This window comes from Mesoplodon mirus (assembly GCF_964341445.2).
Source record: "Mesoplodon mirus genome assembly, chromosome: 7".
Classification (NCBI taxonomy): Eukaryota; Metazoa; Chordata; class Mammalia; order Artiodactyla; family Ziphiidae; genus Mesoplodon; species Mesoplodon mirus.
In genome coordinates, this window is record NC_138983.1 from 1,576,470 (window position 1) to 1,592,186 (window position 15,717).

The 15,717-nt window shown below is 65.1% G+C and overlaps 2 protein-coding genes across 2 annotated transcripts; both read left to right on the top strand.

Annotated features, from left to right (window-relative positions):
* Nucleotides 1-2,725: 2,725 nt before the first annotated feature.
* On the top strand, nucleotides 2,726-4,832 carry SYT8 (synaptotagmin 8; the record flags this gene model as incomplete). The annotated part of the gene is given in 10 exon segments (XM_082629314.1): nucleotides 2,726-2,819; nucleotides 2,935-3,098; nucleotides 3,196-3,573; nucleotides 3,698-3,865; nucleotides 3,934-3,996; nucleotides 4,002-4,079; nucleotides 4,164-4,199; nucleotides 4,203-4,269; nucleotides 4,364-4,497; nucleotides 4,599-4,832. Coding segments are annotated over 10 exon segments (1,416 nt in total).
* Nucleotides 4,833-7,405: 2,573 nt separating this feature from the next.
* On the top strand, nucleotides 7,406-8,775 carry TNNI2 (troponin I2, fast skeletal type). Its single transcript, XM_082627414.1, has 5 exons — nucleotides 7,406-7,746; nucleotides 7,845-7,973; nucleotides 8,120-8,209; nucleotides 8,307-8,483; nucleotides 8,615-8,775. Exons 2-5 carry the CDS (start codon nucleotides 7,851-7,853, stop codon nucleotides 8,708-8,710), a joined length of 486 nt encoding a protein of 161 aa, XP_082483540.1. The 5' UTR covers nucleotides 7,406-7,746; nucleotides 7,845-7,850; the 3' UTR covers nucleotides 8,711-8,775.
* Nucleotides 8,776-15,717: the final 6,942 nt, after the last annotated feature.

Genomic DNA, 15,717 nt, shown 5'->3' on the forward strand with positions numbered 1-15,717 from the left:
AGGGTGCAGGGTGGAATCCAGCATAACTCCGGCAGGTTGGAGGGCCAGGGCCAGGAGTGAGCAGGGAGGGCTTCCTGGAGAGGTGGAGCTCACTCAGGTCTCCAAGGCCAAGTAGGTTGGGCAGGGGGTGGGAGGGGGTGAGAAGGAGGCCGTCCTGCCCAAAGCAGAGAGCGGAGCCGCTGGGAGGGAGCCCCGGAGGAGGTGGCTGGGGACTGGGGCTCCATTTAGGAAGGATGCCTGTCCCCCTTTCCTGGGAAAAACAGCCTTAGCACCTGGAGGTTTTTCCCCAGCCAGCGCACAGAAAGTAGACCCCAGGAGGGACTTCCTGCCTTCTGAGGGGTGGGCACGGGAGGTCCCGCCCAGGGGTGGCCCAGGCCAGGAGGGCTTCCAGAGGCATGGCAGGGGGACAGGGAGAACCGGGCAGCCCTCACAGGACCTGGAGGGCTGCCCCTGGGGCACCTGCCTGCCTGGGGGGCTCCTGCAAGTTTCCCCCAGGAGCCGGGGCCTAGAGGCTGGACAGAGGTGTAACTGGGGCCAGTGGAGCAGATGGCGCCACCTGGTGGCTGTGTGCCAGCCGGAACCCTCACTACCACGGGGACAGGGCAGTCCTGAGGGACCCCTCACCTCCCCGGGCTTCAGGGGCCCCCATTGCTTGTGGCTGGTGTGCCCAGGGATCCAGGGCCCTCTAGGGTCAGCTCCCAGGCACCCCCTGTGTTTCTGGGGCTCAACCTTCACCAGGCTGGCCTGGGAATCCCACCAAGCCAGCAGCACCAAATTCCTGTTACTCGATGCCCACCGCACCCCAGCTAAGCCAAGAACAGGACACTAACCGAGCAGGGGTGCGGGGAGAGGCACACACATGCCCACACATGTATACACACACATGCAGAGGCATGCACACACAGCCACACGCAGGTACAGGTGTGCACACGTGCATGCATGCACAGACGGAAATTCTGTGAGACAAATGACAACTGACCTCCACATTATCAACTGTAAGAATCTCGATTGAAGCTATTTTAATTCCAGAGCACACCTAGACTCTGACATTTCAACAAATGAAGATGGGCTTTAAATCCCACAAGGGCAGCCGGGCCTCTCTGCCTTGACCACTGGGCTGCTCCAGGGACCCCTGTGGACCGTCGGTTCTCAGGCCAGCCCACGCCACCAGCCGCCACCAGGGGCGCTCTACCAGCTGACCTGGGAGTGTCCTTGGGAGGAGGGTGGGCAGTGGCCAGAGGGGCGGCCGAGACACCTGTGAGTCCCCTGAGTGCACCCCACTGCACCACAGGGGCCTCGCCTGGTGGCCCCCCAGCCAGAACCCGCTCCATAATTTGTGGGACCCAGGCAGGAAACGTACAGCCTCTAGTTCCAAATGGTTAGAACTGTAAGTGAGCCGCAGCAGGCAGTAAAGCAAGCCGGGCCCTCCTTCTGAGCCGGGGCCGGTGCACAGGCCGCCTTGACGTCCCTTCCTTGTGTGTGTGGACCCCCCCGGCCTGGCCTCTGCCCTGCTGCGAGCCTCAGATGGCTTAACCTCCAAAGACCTCATGGGGTCAAGACACGTGTGTTTGCAGGGGAAGGGGAGGCCGAGCTGTGGCCTGGGCACCCTGCTTTGAGCTGTGGCCCCTCCTGCAAACAGGTTGGCTTGGTGCTGGCAGTGGGGCATTTATGCCGTGTGCATGGGGGGTGGGTGGGGGGGGTCTCTGAGATCACAGTGGGGCTGCTTCGGTCCCTCCCCATGCTGGCATGCGGGTGGGCAGGGAGCGCAGAGGGGCAGGGATCCGGCTCCGATGCCTGGTTGTTCCTGGAGTGGGGCCCGGGCTGGGTCCTTGTGACTTGGCTGCCAGTGCTCCTGGGAGGAAGGGCACCCGGGGGAGGCTGAGCCAGAGAGACTAGCCATGGGCCTGAGCCCCAGCGTGCGGGCTGAGCGGGCCCTTGCCGGGTGCGCTCCTCCTGGGGCCCCGGGCGCACAGCCGAGCCGGGCCCACCCTCCTTCCCACCCCGAGTAAGCAGGGCAGCAGGGCAGGTAGTAGGCAGGAATGTTCTGGCTGCTCCCAGCTACACCCGCCCCTGCCTGTGCTCCCACCTCACCCTCCTCCCCAGACGCCAGGAATGCACCTTCAGCCCAGACTTGCTCACACGGAGCTCCCGCAGGCAGCTGACCCCCACTCCTCACCCCTCCCATCATCCCCCATGACCCTAGCAGAGCCCCTACCCCTCAGGGCCTCCGTCCCCAGGCTCCCAGTTGCTCCAGGGCCGGGGACCCACATGTAAACACTCTCCACCTATGTCAGTAGCAAACCATGGTGGGCCCGAGGTCAGGGTGATGGTGGTGGGGGGCCCAGGGAGAGAGGTCAGGTGGGAGGGGGCTTCCTGGAGGGAGAGGCCCTGCGGGGAGGAGAGGGAGGGTTCCTCGGCGAGGACCAGTGAGGCCAGGGCCCGGGCTGCCCAGGCCTGGCCCGCTTGGCTGGGCTGGGGGCTAGTGGAGGTGGTAGGAGGCCAGGCCTGCGACAGCTAAGTCCGCACCTTGGCCAAGGCCCAGCACCCCCCTACCGTCGGTGCCATTCAGAACCCTCGCCCTGGCCTCCCCGGGCTGCCTCCTTGCCCAGGCAGACTGAGCTGGCTGCTGCTGGGCAGATGGGGCGGTAGGCAGGGGCCCAAGGGGCCACCCTCACAAGTGACCTGGCTGCCCCGGCCGTTTGCTCCAGGCCAGCAGGGTGAGGAGATGAGTTGCCCCCCAGGCCCCCACAGCGCCCGGGCCCCGGCGGGCTCCACGGCTGTACCCGGGCTCATTCCGGACCTGGTTGCCCGGATCCCCTGTGAGTTTCGGGACCTCTGGAAGGGGAGTGGGGATGGCCCGGCTGGGCGGGTGGCAGCCACTGTCCATGGATGCCTCTCAGGCCCATCTCTGTGCTCCCCCCTCCCCGCCCCCAGGGCTCCGCTGGGCGCTCATAGCCACTGCGGTCGTGGCTGGCGTCTTCGTTGTTTCCTGCCTGCTCTGTGCCATCTGCTGCTGCTGCCGAGGCCGCCACAGGAAAGAGCCCAGAGACAAGGAGGCCGTGGGCCTGGGCAGTGCCTGCAGCACCATCACCCACCTGGTGAGGAGCGGGCACCCAGCTGGGTCAGTGCCGGGAGGCAGCTCAAGGTCCAGGCTCGGGGACGAGCTCAGCCCCCAGCATGGCCCCGTCTGCCCAGAGCAGAGGCAGAGGGGGCCGCCTGGCTGGCGAGGCGATGAACAAGGTGAGGGAGGGCGTGGGCTGCAGGAGCCACAGCAGTTCTGGAGGAGGGCAGTGGCAGAGAGGTGGACTTGGGGCAGTTCCGGCCGGTCCTGCGGAGCTGAGCTGGGATGTGAGCCCTTCTGGTGGCCTGGCCTGGAGGTTTGACCCATCATGGACCTGCTGCCTGGGACGCCAGGGCTCTTATGGGGGCATGGTCCCAGCAGCACCTGTCGCCAGCCCCTGTGATACCACCCAGGTGCAGCCAGGTGTGGATAACATGGAGCGTGGCCCTGGGGGGCCCCAGCAGTGGGAGGACCTGCAGCTGTCCGTGGAGTACGACTTTGGAAGCCAAGAGGTGAGGGGCCCCGAGGACGTGCGGGATTTTGGAGGGGCGATGGGGGAAGGGTGGGCACTGGGTGCTGGGTGGTGCGGGGCTGACCAGGAAGGGGGCCTTGGCTGAAACACCCCCTGGTTCCTAGATCAAGGTGGGCCTCAAGCAGGCAGTGGACCTGAGGCCCCGGGGCCCAGGTGGTACGGCGGACCCCTACGCCCGCGTCAGCCTCTCCCCTGAGGCCGGGTGCAGGCACGAGACGAAGGTGCACCGTGGTACCCTCTGCCCCACGTTCAAAGAGACCTGCTCCTTCCATGTGAGTCAGGGCTGGGTGTCCAGGGGCCTGGGCCGGGCAGCGGGGGCCGCTCACACCCCTCCCCACAGGTCCCCCACGTGGAGCTGCCCCGGACCACCCTGCGGGCGCAGGTGCTGGACTACAAGCACTTCTCCAGCACGAGCCACTGGGAACCGTGGATCCGCAGCCCGTCCTGGAGCTCTGGCACCCTCTGGGCCCGCCCAGCGCTGCCGAGGTGAGCCTGCTGACCCCCGGGCTCCAGTCCTGCCCTGTCCGGTGTGCCCGGCGGGAAAGCTGAGGCCCTTCTTGCTGCTTGCAGCCAGAGCAGTTGGGGGAGGTGTGCTTCTCGCTCCAGTAAGTGCCCGGCTCGGGCCGCCTGACCGAGGTCGTGCTGGAGGCCCGAGGCCTGAGCCCGGTTCTGGCAGGTGAGAGCCGGTCCTGCCCCTCCACGTGGATGGAGGGAACCCTGTGCTCAGCCCTCAGACCTGGGACGCCCTATGACCCCTTTCCCTTGCCCAGAGCCCTACGTGAAGGTCCAGCTTGTGCTGCACCAGAGAAAGTGGAAAAAGAGAAAGACAACTGCCAGGAAGGGCACAGCCACCCCTTACTTCAACGAGACCTTCACCTTCCTTGTGCCTTTCAGCCAGATCCAGGTGGGCTGCCTGGAGGAAGGGGCGGGTGGAACCTCGCTCAGGGCCAAACTGACGGCTGTCTTTCTCCCCCTCCCACCGCACCTCTGCCTGCCTCTACCCAGAGTGTGGTTCTGGTGCTGGCTATCTGGGCCCGGAGCCCTCAGTTCCGGGCAGAGTCCGTGAGCAAGTTTCTCCTGGGCACCCGGGCCTCTGGTCAACCCCTACAGCACTGGGCAGACATGCTGGCCCATGCCCGGCGGCCCATCGCCCAGTGGCACCACCTGCAGCCGGCCAGGGAGGTGGACTGGGCCCTGGCCTTGCAGCCCCACCTGTGCCTGCCCTTGCCTGGCTCCTGAAAGCAGCCCCGGACCCTCGGTCTCCCTGGGCTGGGCCACGGGCCCCGTGCAGGCTGCCCACCATAATAAACGCCTTCTCCCCCATGGCTGTGAGTCCTTCCTGAGCCCCGTGGACATAGCAAGGCCAGGGGCTCCACCGACATTGCCACGGCCCCCTCCCAAGGACAAGGAGAAGGTCTCCTCTCCAGGCTCAGCCAGGCCCTGAGGGCTCTGACCCATGCCTGACCCCTGAGTGAGGGTGAAGGGGCCCTTCCTGGCCCAAGGGGGACGATACTGGGAAATGGGAAGCCCTTCCCGTCGGTAGCAGCTGAAGAGTGAGGGATGAGCCCCTGGGGACACAGTGGGCAAGTGGGAGATATTTGGGGGATGCTGACAGTGGACAGAGGGGAACCCAATCCCAGGGACCGCCCCAGCCCCCGAGGGGCCCCCAAACCCTCCGGATGGTGACTGCAGGGCGTCCCCTTCACGAGCAGCAGGGGGCAGTAGATGCCTTCGGAAGCCGCCCCGGGCCTTTGGGGGCTCAGCCTGGCCCGGAAAGCAGCTCTAATCCCCGCACATCTGGACGGCTTTAGCTCTCCCTGACCCTCCCCGTGGCCCGAGAAGCCGGCAGGGCTGGGGCCATGCACCCCCAGCTCAGAGGGTGCCAAGTCATGGTTATCCGGATGCCTCTGCTGGGTGGGGGCCCGGGCGGGGGGCGCAGGCCTGGACCGGGGTGAGAAGGGCAGTGCCGGGCCTGCCTGGGGCAGCCAGGTGGGCCCCAGGCCCCCTCGGGTCAGGGAGAGGTTCCCAGGTGGGTGGCGCCGAAATCCTGAGTTTGAAGGATGTGTTCCGAGCTGTGCAGGGAGCTGGCCCGCGGGCAGGGCGGTCCAGGCAAGGCTGCACGTCCGTCCAGGCGACCCCCATCCTGCTCTAGGGTGGGAAGCTGGGATCACGCCCGTGTAGGGCAGCCCTGCCCCAGAGACCCTGGCCACTGCCACAGGCCCCAGAGGCCGTGTTTGGGGGTCTGGCCTTGCCCCAGGCCGGCTTGGGGACGGGAAGACATGGCCAGCTCATGCCTGAGACGCCTGTTGGGTTGGAGGGGACAATAAGAAGCAGAGTGTGAGGCAGCTGCTGTTCCCCGGGGGGCCCGGAGCCCTGGGGAAGCCGAGGAAAGCAGTGTGGACCCTGACTCAGAACAGGTGGGGCCGGGCTGGAGTGACCCCTTGGCTGACCCCTGAGCTGTGCACCACGGCTGGCGAGGCCGTCGTCCTGTCCTCAGGCTCCTTGTAAGATACAAGGGAGGCATCTCGAAGTCGTCACTGAGCCCTAAATAGACCAACCCAACCTCAGCACCCCCCCCCCCAACAACCAAGACTTCTTGGCCTGGATGGCAGCACGAGGCTGGGCCGGGCCAGGCAGCCTGGGCAGGTGGGAAGGTCCCTGTGCCCCCATTGGTCTGAGGAGGGCTCCATGCCCTTTCTGAGCAGGGGCCCAGCCTGGGGGAGGCCATTTATACCCCTCCCCCTGGGCCCACCAGCCCAACTCGCCGCTGCCGGCCTGACCCCACTCCCAGCGCTGCTGCCCAGACGCGAGGTGAGGCTGGCCCGGAGGCCGGGACAGGCACTGCTCGAGCTCGCTTGCAGGAAGACTTCCCGGGGCGGGGGCCTGGGGGCCAGGGCCACCGCCAGCAGCCTCTCTGGGGGTCTTCCACGGAGCAGGGGGTGAGAGGGAGATGCATCCGGAGGCAGGCTGGGGTGGCGAAGGGGCCCCGGGCAGCACCCCGACGGCCAGGCCTCACCTCTGGGTCACGGGAAGGGGGTTTTACAGATTGAGGGACCCCAGGCCCAACTGGCGGGTCGTTTCTTCTATGCACTTGGGACCGAAGCTGAAACAGCAGAGCTAAAAATAACTGGTGGCTCCGGTGGCACCTGTGATGGCCTGAGCGCCCCTCCCTCGGGGACAGCTGCAGCGGCTCCAGGCCCGCCTGGGACGTTTTGGGAACACTTTCCTCCTACTCCTCCCCTCCCCCAGGGAATTCCAAGAAGTGTCCCCCAAGGAGGTGGGGGTTGGGCGGGGCTGCGGGGGGGTTAGTGTGTGAGGTGAGGCCCTGCATCCCCAGAGCTGGGGTCCTGGGCCACGGCCCTAACACCCCTCCCCTTTCCCTCCCACAGGCTCTAAGCCCAGGACCTCAAGATGGGCGAGTAAGTGTAGCCCCCCAAGCCCGCTGCCCCTGCTGCCCACTCCACTCCCCACTGGGCGAGGGTCTCCACATCACCCCTCCAGGCCACCTCCCACCCGCCCCATCACACAGCCCCGTGGCAGGGCCCTAACATCTCTTCTCTCTCCCCCAACCCCCACCTGCCACCCTGGGACAGTGAAGAGGTGAGTACCTGCTTGGGGGTGAAACACAGAAGGGGTGGGACCCCCAACTCAGGAGAGGGCAGAGGTTGGAGCTCCAAGGCCCAGGGAGGCCGCCCAGCCCTCCCCCTTCTGTGAAAGTGCTTCACCCGCCCCCCCACCCCCCCACCCACGGAGACACTGACAAACAGAGGAAGTGGCTGCCTGGTGCCCCAGTGCTCCCGGAGCAGGGGAAGTGCGGCTGTGGTCTGCTCACCGGGGACTCGCTTCTTCTTTCTGATGGCTGCATCCCCTCCCCCACCTCCTGGGCCCCACCAGCATCCCCCTGCCTCAGAAGCACAGCCCCTTCTCCCGACCCCAGTCCTCCCAACCTGAAGGGCCACCGGGGCAAAGGGTCACCGTGCAGCGCTGTGTCCTGGGCCCAGCCTCCCCACCAGGCCCAGGCCCAGCCGCCCCTCGGGCAGGATCCCCTGGCTGGGCAGGCGAGCCCCGCCGACCCTGACTCTCCCTCCTGCATCCTCTCCCTGCCCTGCAGAAGCACCACAGGGCCGTCACGGCCCGCAGACAGCACCTGAAGGTAGGTGCGGGCCTGGGGAGGGCTGCCCGGGCGTCTGCAGGCTGGCGTGCTGCAGCCCCTCACCACCGCCTACCCCCCGCCCCCCTAAACCCTCCCAGAGCGTCATGCTCCAGATCGCAGCCACAGAGCTGGAGAAGGAGGAGAAACGCCGGGAGACGGAGAAGGAGAACTACCTGTCTGAGCACTGCCCGCCGCTGCACATTCCCGGCTCCATGGCCGAGGTGCAGGTACCCAGGTCCCCACCCCGCCTGCCCGCCCAGCGGCCCCTGCCCACCGCCCCGTCTCCCCCTTGGTCCAGAGGGCAAGCAGGGTGGTCAGGGCGGGTGGAGGCCGGGTGTGGGGATGGCCACCCACCCACGGCCCCCGCCCCCAGGAGCTCTGCCAACAGCTGCACGCCAAGATCAACGTGGCCGAGGAGGAGAAGTACGACATGGAGGTGAAGGTCCAGAAGAGCACCAAGGAGGTGAGAGGTTGGGGAGGGGACACGGTGGGGGGGGTGCCCCGACCGTGAGGTCCTGGCCCCCGCCACCTCCTGCCCAGCCTTGCTGCCCACCCCACAGCTGGAGGACATGAACCAGAAGCTGATTGACCTGAGAGGCAAGTTCAAGAGGCCCCCGCTGAAAAGGGTGCGCATGTCGGCCGACGCCATGCTCAAGGCGCTGCTGGGCTCCAAGCACAAAGTGTGCATGGACCTGAGGGCCAACCTCAAGCAGGTCAAGAAGGAGGAGACCGAGAAGGTAGGGTCCCCACCTCATGCACCCCGCCTGCCGGGCCAGCTCAGACCCCGGACGGGTCTGCCGGGATGGGATTTGGAGGGGCAGCGAGGCTGCAGGTGGTGGGCCTGAGCCCTCTGCCGGCGCCCCCGCAGGAGCGGGACCTGCGTGACGTGGGAGACTGGAGGAAGAACATCGAAGAGAAGTCGGGCATGGAGGGCCGCAAGAAGATGTTCGAGTCCGAGTCCTAGGCCGCCCGCCGCCCGCGCCCGCCCGAGGCCCTCCGGGTCGGCCTTGGCTCCTGTCAATAAAGGATTCCAATCCCCACAACTGCTCTGCTCGGGTCCGGCCCCGCCCCAGCCTCTCTGCCCACAGGCCGCCGTGCGAAGGCCTCTGAGACCGGGGGGCCCCGGGCTGTGGTTGGAGGAGCCACACACGGGCTTCGGGGGACTTCGGCTCGGCTGGGAGGGCCACTGCCAGGGCGGGGACCCCACTCACCCGCCTGCCACCTGGGGCTGCTTGGGGATGTTGGTGTCAGACCCTGTAAGCTTGGACACAGGTGCCCAGGCCACGTCAGAGCCACTTCCCTAGATGACCACTGGTCCATTGTCACTGTCACCATGAAGGTCCCCACAGGGCCCAGAGACCCTGTCCCTGTGGCACAAGTCCAGGCAGGGGCCTCGTGGGCCTGTGTCCCATGCCCTGTGGGCAGCCCCTTCCTCCCAGGCTGCTCCTCCCCAGACCCCCCCACCCACCCACCCACCGCCACCAGTGGGCACGCGGGGCAGTCCTGGATCAGCTGGCCCTCCGGGGAGTCTTGAGCGCATGGGGCAGGGGCACGCCAGGCTGGGGCCCGTGCTCCTCCTGGAGACTGATGACAGGCCCAGCTGGCCTGACCCCGGGCCCAGTGAGAGGGCTAGCTTCTCCCTTCCGCACAGCCCCCGGCCCTGGCTCACGCCACACATCAAGGGACGATGTCCCCGACAGAGGCCCAGACACAAATGTCACAGCAAGGTCGCCGTCAGCCTCCTGTGTGAGGGATGATGCCGTGGCCCGCCAAGGTCCTGCGCTCAGATCTTTGGTGGGCAGCCGGGGGAGGCCAGGCTGCCGCCCCTGATGGAACGGCTGTCCACCCTGCCCTTGCCCTCCGGAGGCCCCAGCGATTGATGTGCCGGGGCCGGAGCCTTGAGCCTCAAGGGACAGACGTCAGCCTCTGCCCTGCCGGCCTTGGCCAGTACTGCTCCCCGCCCCCGCGGCAGCCCAGGGATCAGCTCCATCCTGCGAGCAGCTCCCCCACAGGCCCTGGCTGGTCTCATCAGGCCCTCGGGCCCAGGCCTGGTGCCTTGGCTGCCTTTCTTGCTCACGGATGCAGGGTAGAGGGGACCCCTCGACGTTCCTGGCTGAGGCCCAGCCCGCGCGGAGTCCAGAGCAGGCAGGGCAGGCAGTGAATTCAAGGAGTGAGTGGGTTTGGGCAGTGAGAGCTGCCAGCGATAGAGGCGGTACCTGCCTCTGACCCGGCAACGTGAACCGGGCAGCTGCACGGGGGCCATGCCCGCCGGGAAAGGGAGTGCGAATCTATGCCCAGGGCCACGGGGGGTGCAGGGACCCCAGGGATGCGGTCCCCATAGGCAGGACCCAACTCCGTCAGATGTGGAAAATGGTCTTCTTTTCAAAAGGCAAGGAAATGGCAAACACAGAATTCCAGTGATTCCCCGGGGTGGGGGCCAAGCCGGGGACAGGTCGGGTGGAAACACGGAAGCAGAAGTAGGTTTGGGGGATGATGTAATTCTTGGGCAGAACAGTGGATTTCTGGGTGCTTGTTACATTTTCCAATGAATGAGTGAAGTGAAAGAGGACCATGCAAACCAAACCAAGCCAGCAAACATCTGGCCAGCGCCACTCGGCCTGGCTCCATGCCCCTCTGCGACCCTCTGCCACTGCCCTTGCTGGGTGACCTCAGTGTCCCTGCAGCCATGTGGACGTGGGGCTGAATGGGGCAATTCTGGGGAAGTGCATAGTTCAGCATCTTCTAGGGTGCAGGGTGGAGAACGGTGGAGGCTGGAGGTGGGAGAGGGGAGAGGGGCCACTGTCACCTCCTGGGGTGGGTGGAGGGCGGCGGTGGATGGAGAGAGATTCAAGAGGCGGAGCCCCCAGGACTTGGACGAGGGAGAAGGGGCACCCAGGCCTGTGCTGAAGGGGAGAGGGCGGAGGGCTGTTCTCCAGGGCAGGAGCCTGGGGCAGGTGAGGGGCTGGCTTTGGGCTGAGATTCTGGGGGGCTGGGGAACGTGGCAGTTCCCAGGCAGCTGGGTGCAGGGGTCCGGGCTGGAGATGGGGTCTGGGCGTCCGCAGACGTGAGTACTGGGCGATGTCCCTGACAATGGATGGAGCGAGACAGCAAGCCCTGGAGGGCCCGAGCTGGACGCAGGGCAGCAGGAGGAGGGCAGCAAAGGTGCAGGGGACATGCTGGAGGTCAGGGAGGGAACGCAGCCACAGGAAGTCCCGGGGGACGTGGCTCGGCTGGACTGCGGCGGCAGGCGAGGCTGGCGGGCGTGCTCCTGCGTGGTGCGGGGCATACGCGGGACTGTGCCCGCAGCTCTCTCCCCGGCCTGCCCCTGCGAGTGCACCCGGGCCCCCGGGCCTTGGTGCCTACACTGTCCTCTAGGAAGGGACCAGGGCTCCGGGAGGAATGGCTGAGCACAGGGACAGCCGGTGCACAGAGAACCTGGACCCTCTCGGTGAGCCAGAAGGGAAGTAGGCAGAACAAACAAAAAACAAAGTCACCGAGGGGAGCCGGTCACAAGGATACAGACTGGCCGGGGAGAAGACCGTGGTGTTTCACGTCGCTAGACTGAGGTTGGTGTCTGCACTGTGGTCAGAGGAGAGGGCGGCTCCGGTTTCAGGAAACAGGCCACGAGGGCCTTAGGAGTAGAGGACGGGAGAGACAGAGAGGCAGCGACAGCAGGTGGTGGAGTTAAAGATGCTCTTTGTGTTAACCTTGAAACTTTTCTGTCAGTTTGAAATCATTTCCCCCGATTAAACTTTTCTTTAAATGTCAAAACAAGAACACTCTTCTTTTTTTTTAAATTAATTCATTAATTAATTTTTGGTTGCATTGGGTCTTCGTTGCGGTGCCCGGGCTTCTCATCGCGGTGGCTTCTCTTGTTGCGGAGCACGGGCTCTAGGCGCACGGGCTTCAGTAGTTGTGGCAGGCGAGCTCAGTAGTTGTGGCTCGTGGGCTCTAGAGCGCAGGCTCAGTAGTTGTGGCACACGGGCTTAGTTGCTTCGCGGCATGTGGGATCCTCCCGGACCAGGGCTCGAAACCCGTGTCCCCTGCATTGGCAGGCGGATTCTTAACCACTGCACCACCAGGGAAGCCCCTAAACGAGAACACTCTTAAGCAACCACAAAACAGATGAAGCAAAATCAACAAAGATGAATCGCCCAGACTTCTGAAGATGGAGATGTGGGCAGGCGAGCCCAGAGAGCTCGGGAGACAGGGCGGGGCCAGTGGGCTGATGACAGGGCAGCGGGCTTGATGGAGGTGGGAGACCCAGACAGGGGTCTCGGGAGGGCTCCAGACACGCCCTTCTTCAGAGGGTTGGGTGAGTGCAGTGGGCCAGAGAGACGGGGCAGGGTGGGCGGTGCCAGCCTCAGGGGATGGGGCGGAGCCGGGGGTCCACTTGGAAGTGGGCGGAGCCCTGAGGACTAGTATGGGTTGCGGTCCCCCTGGGTTCCCTGCACCTGTGGGACAGGCTTCCCCTCCCCCTTCACCTGTACCCCCACCTGGCCAGGGCGAAGCCAGCGTGGCCTGGCGGACACAGAGTTTCTCCGTGAGCATCCACCTGCAGGGCTTCACGGTGCCTCACCCTCTCTCCAGCTTCGCCCGTGACCACCTGTCCACACCTGTGCCCTTTGGTCCCCAAGCACCAGCTCCATCCAGGCCCAGAACTGCTCCCCCTGCCCCTTAACCAACAAGCCACAGGCTTCCCTGTCACCCTCCTCCTCACAGCCGCTGGACCTCGGTTTACCTGACAACAAAATGGGTGTGCAGGTGAGTATACCTGGCTCACAGGATGGACAGGTGAGGAGGGAGCTCTGGCCCCTTCTGGGAGTCCTCCAGCTCCCCCCAACCTCTCTGCCATGCCACACCTGCCCCAGCGCCAGTTCTGGAAGCGTCTCCTGGGCTCTCCCTCGGCTGCCCCCTCCCCACCTCCTCAAAGAAGCCTTCCGTGAGCCCTCAGCCCCGAGAGCCTGGCACATGGTCCAGGCCATGGTAACCCTGTGTAGAGGGCAGGTAGCCCTCAGGCGGGGCAGGAGTTTGCGTGCCCACTGTCCACATTGGGCCCCCAGGGCTCCTCTCACATCTGGCCCTACCTACTGACCACCCCCATCACCAAAGTCCTTGCTGGACTCCCAGCTTTCATCCTCTGTCCTCCCTGGGGGGGTGCCCGTAAGAAGACCCTGTGGACAGCTTCTCCCTGCTGTGCCCACGGAGGTCATCATGGACCCTCCACCTGGGCCCCCTCCTCATGGTTTCTCCTGCTTCCGGAGCCCACTCCCTGACTCCCTGGGGAATTTCTGGCAATTCCAGGCTCACTGCAGCTGCCCCCTTCCAGGGAGACCCGGCCCGTGGGGAGGGTCTCAGCCGCGCCCCTCTGCCTGACCCCCAGACCCCATCAGGGGACACGTGTGTGCACAGACAACCTTATCTGAGCCCCTGGCTCTTCCGCTGCCCCCTGTCCCCTGGTGGCTCCTGTAACCCACCTGCTGCCCCGGACTCTCACCTTACCTTGTCTCTCAGTGAATCTGCTCAGCATGGCCACTCCCTGTCTGCCTGTCATTGTCCTCCCTGGCCTCCCTCCGACCTGTCTGCCCCATGCCCACCCCGCAGGCTCCCTGCCCTGTCCCTGTCTGTCCCCAGGCACCTCGGGCTCCAGGACCCAGCTTGCCTGATGGGGAGCGTGGAGAGAGCCGCACCAGCAAACCCTGCAGCTCCTCCCCAGGGCAAAGCTGGACAGCGTGCGTGCACACCCGCACCAGCGGAGTGATGGGCCTGGGCAGCCTGAGCGCAGGAATGAGGGTCAAGCCCCAGCGGGAGACCCTGGGCATCCCTCCAGCCTGCTGACCCGCTCACCACTTCCCTCCCCGCGTCTCTGCTCTCTGCCCATATCCACACAAACAGCCCTGGCCGCCTCTGCTCGGGTTTCCACAGCACCTCAGCCCTGGGCGTCCACGTCCAGATCCTCTTGTGCCCCTGAACTTCTTCCGCGTCGTACCTGTGCTTGCTGATGGCACCCCATCTTCTCGCTCCCTGGCCTCTGTACCTCGTGGTGGCAGGAGCTGGCTGGCTGCCTACCACACTGCTCACCTTTTCCTACTGGGCACACATCTTGAGGACAGGTGAGGCCATAGACCCACCCCCCAGCCTCCCCCATGGTCTCCCCACCCCTCCCCTGCCAGCTTGGACTCTGAGGTCCTCGGAGGGAGGAGCCTGGGGTCGCAGAACGAATATGGACCCCCTTCCCGCCCACCTTGGCCTGGACTGGGCTGAGAATGAAGCTTTCTTGGTGCTAAGCCCGCAAGGTGTAGGGTTGTTTGTTATAGCAGCTTCTTCCTTCCCAGACTAGCACATCCCTGTATCAGTGTCCGGGGCACCCATTAAAAAGCACCACAGCCGGGGCAGCTCAAACAGCAGCATTTACTGTCCCCAGTCCTGGAGGCTGGAATCCCAGATCCAGGTGTGGGCAGGGCTGTTTCCTCCTGAGGCCTCTCTCCTCGGCGTGTAGACGGCCGTCTTCTCCCTGTGTCTTCACAGGGTCATCCCTCTGTGTGTGTCTGTGTCCTGACCTCCTCTTCTTATAAGGACCCCAGTCCTATGGGATTAGGGCCCCACTCTGGTGACCTCATGTAACCTGATCATCTGTAAAGACCTTATTTTGTAATAAGCTCACAGGTCCTGGGGGTCAGGACCAGAACATGTGAAATTTTAGGGGCCACAATTCAGCTTATAGACCTCCCAGGGCCCCTCTCTCTCCAGCCGCACCCCCCATCCCGTTGTCTTCAGAGCCTCAACATTTCTCTCCTGGATCAAGACGCCCTTCTCCTCATCCATCTTGCTTCTCCCACTGTCCCCACTCCAACCCACAGAGCCCCCAGTGGGCTCCTAAATTGCGCTCCTGTGGCCTCTGCCAACCCTCGGCCCTGGAAGGCCGCTTTCCGAAACTTGGCGACCCTCCGAGTGCCCTCCGAGTGCCCTCCTCCCACTGGCAGCCGGCCTCAGACCCGTGCTGGCTGACTTGTGCCCTCAGCGCTCCAGATAGACCAGACAGGCGTCCCTCTCTTCTGCCTTGACCCGCCCCGTGTTGACCACGTCTTCGTTCTTGACCCCTCCTCCATGCTCACTCCATCCACTCTCTCCCATCCCCTCCCCAGCATCTAGTCACCCGGTGTCACTTTGTCACTTGAGCGTGTGGTCCTGACACTGGTCTCCCTGGGGAACCGTCCCACCTGGGCCTTGGAGGCCACCTGGTCCATGGGTCCAGCCGCCCCTGGACGTTCCTCCTTGATGTCCCACAGGCAGGGCAGAGTCAGTGCGTCCCGTGTCTCCCTGCCCCTGTCTGCCTCGCCCAGACCTCCTCGGGGCCTGCACCCCTTGGCTCAGCATCTCTGGGGCCAGAAGCCTGCCTGACGCCCACCCCACCCTCCTGCACAGCCTGTTGCGTCCGGGCTTCGGACTAGCTCGTTGTTTACCTCGGTCATTCACTGTCGCTGGACACTGCACCAGGTTTGGGAGTGGGGGGGGGGACGAGAAGTGGTCTCTGCCCTCCCAACAGCCCCTCTAGTTTGAGTGAACGATGCCAATGGAACAGATGATGGCGCGTCTGCTTCTTGGGTGGACTCTTAGTCCTTCCGAGGAAGTCCGGCTCTGCTTAACCTGCCAGCAGGGCACAAAGGCCCTCAAACCTGGACACTGGGTCCCCAGGGATGCCTCTCGCTGGCCTTGGAGGGAGGTGTGAGAAGGGCGGGTCCAGGGCGCTTTTGTCTGAGGGTGTGAGAGCTTCTAGATACACACACAAAAATGGGATCAATGGGGGAGCAGAGGCTGGAGGGACGGGAAGAGGCCCCGGGATCTGGGGAGGAGCTGAGTGCTGGGGGGGGCAGAGTCTCAGAGCAGGAGTTGGGGCTTGAGAGGGGAGGGGGACGGGGGCCAGATGGCAAGATGGGAGATGAGGACCAGGAGGGGAGGCCTGGGATGACC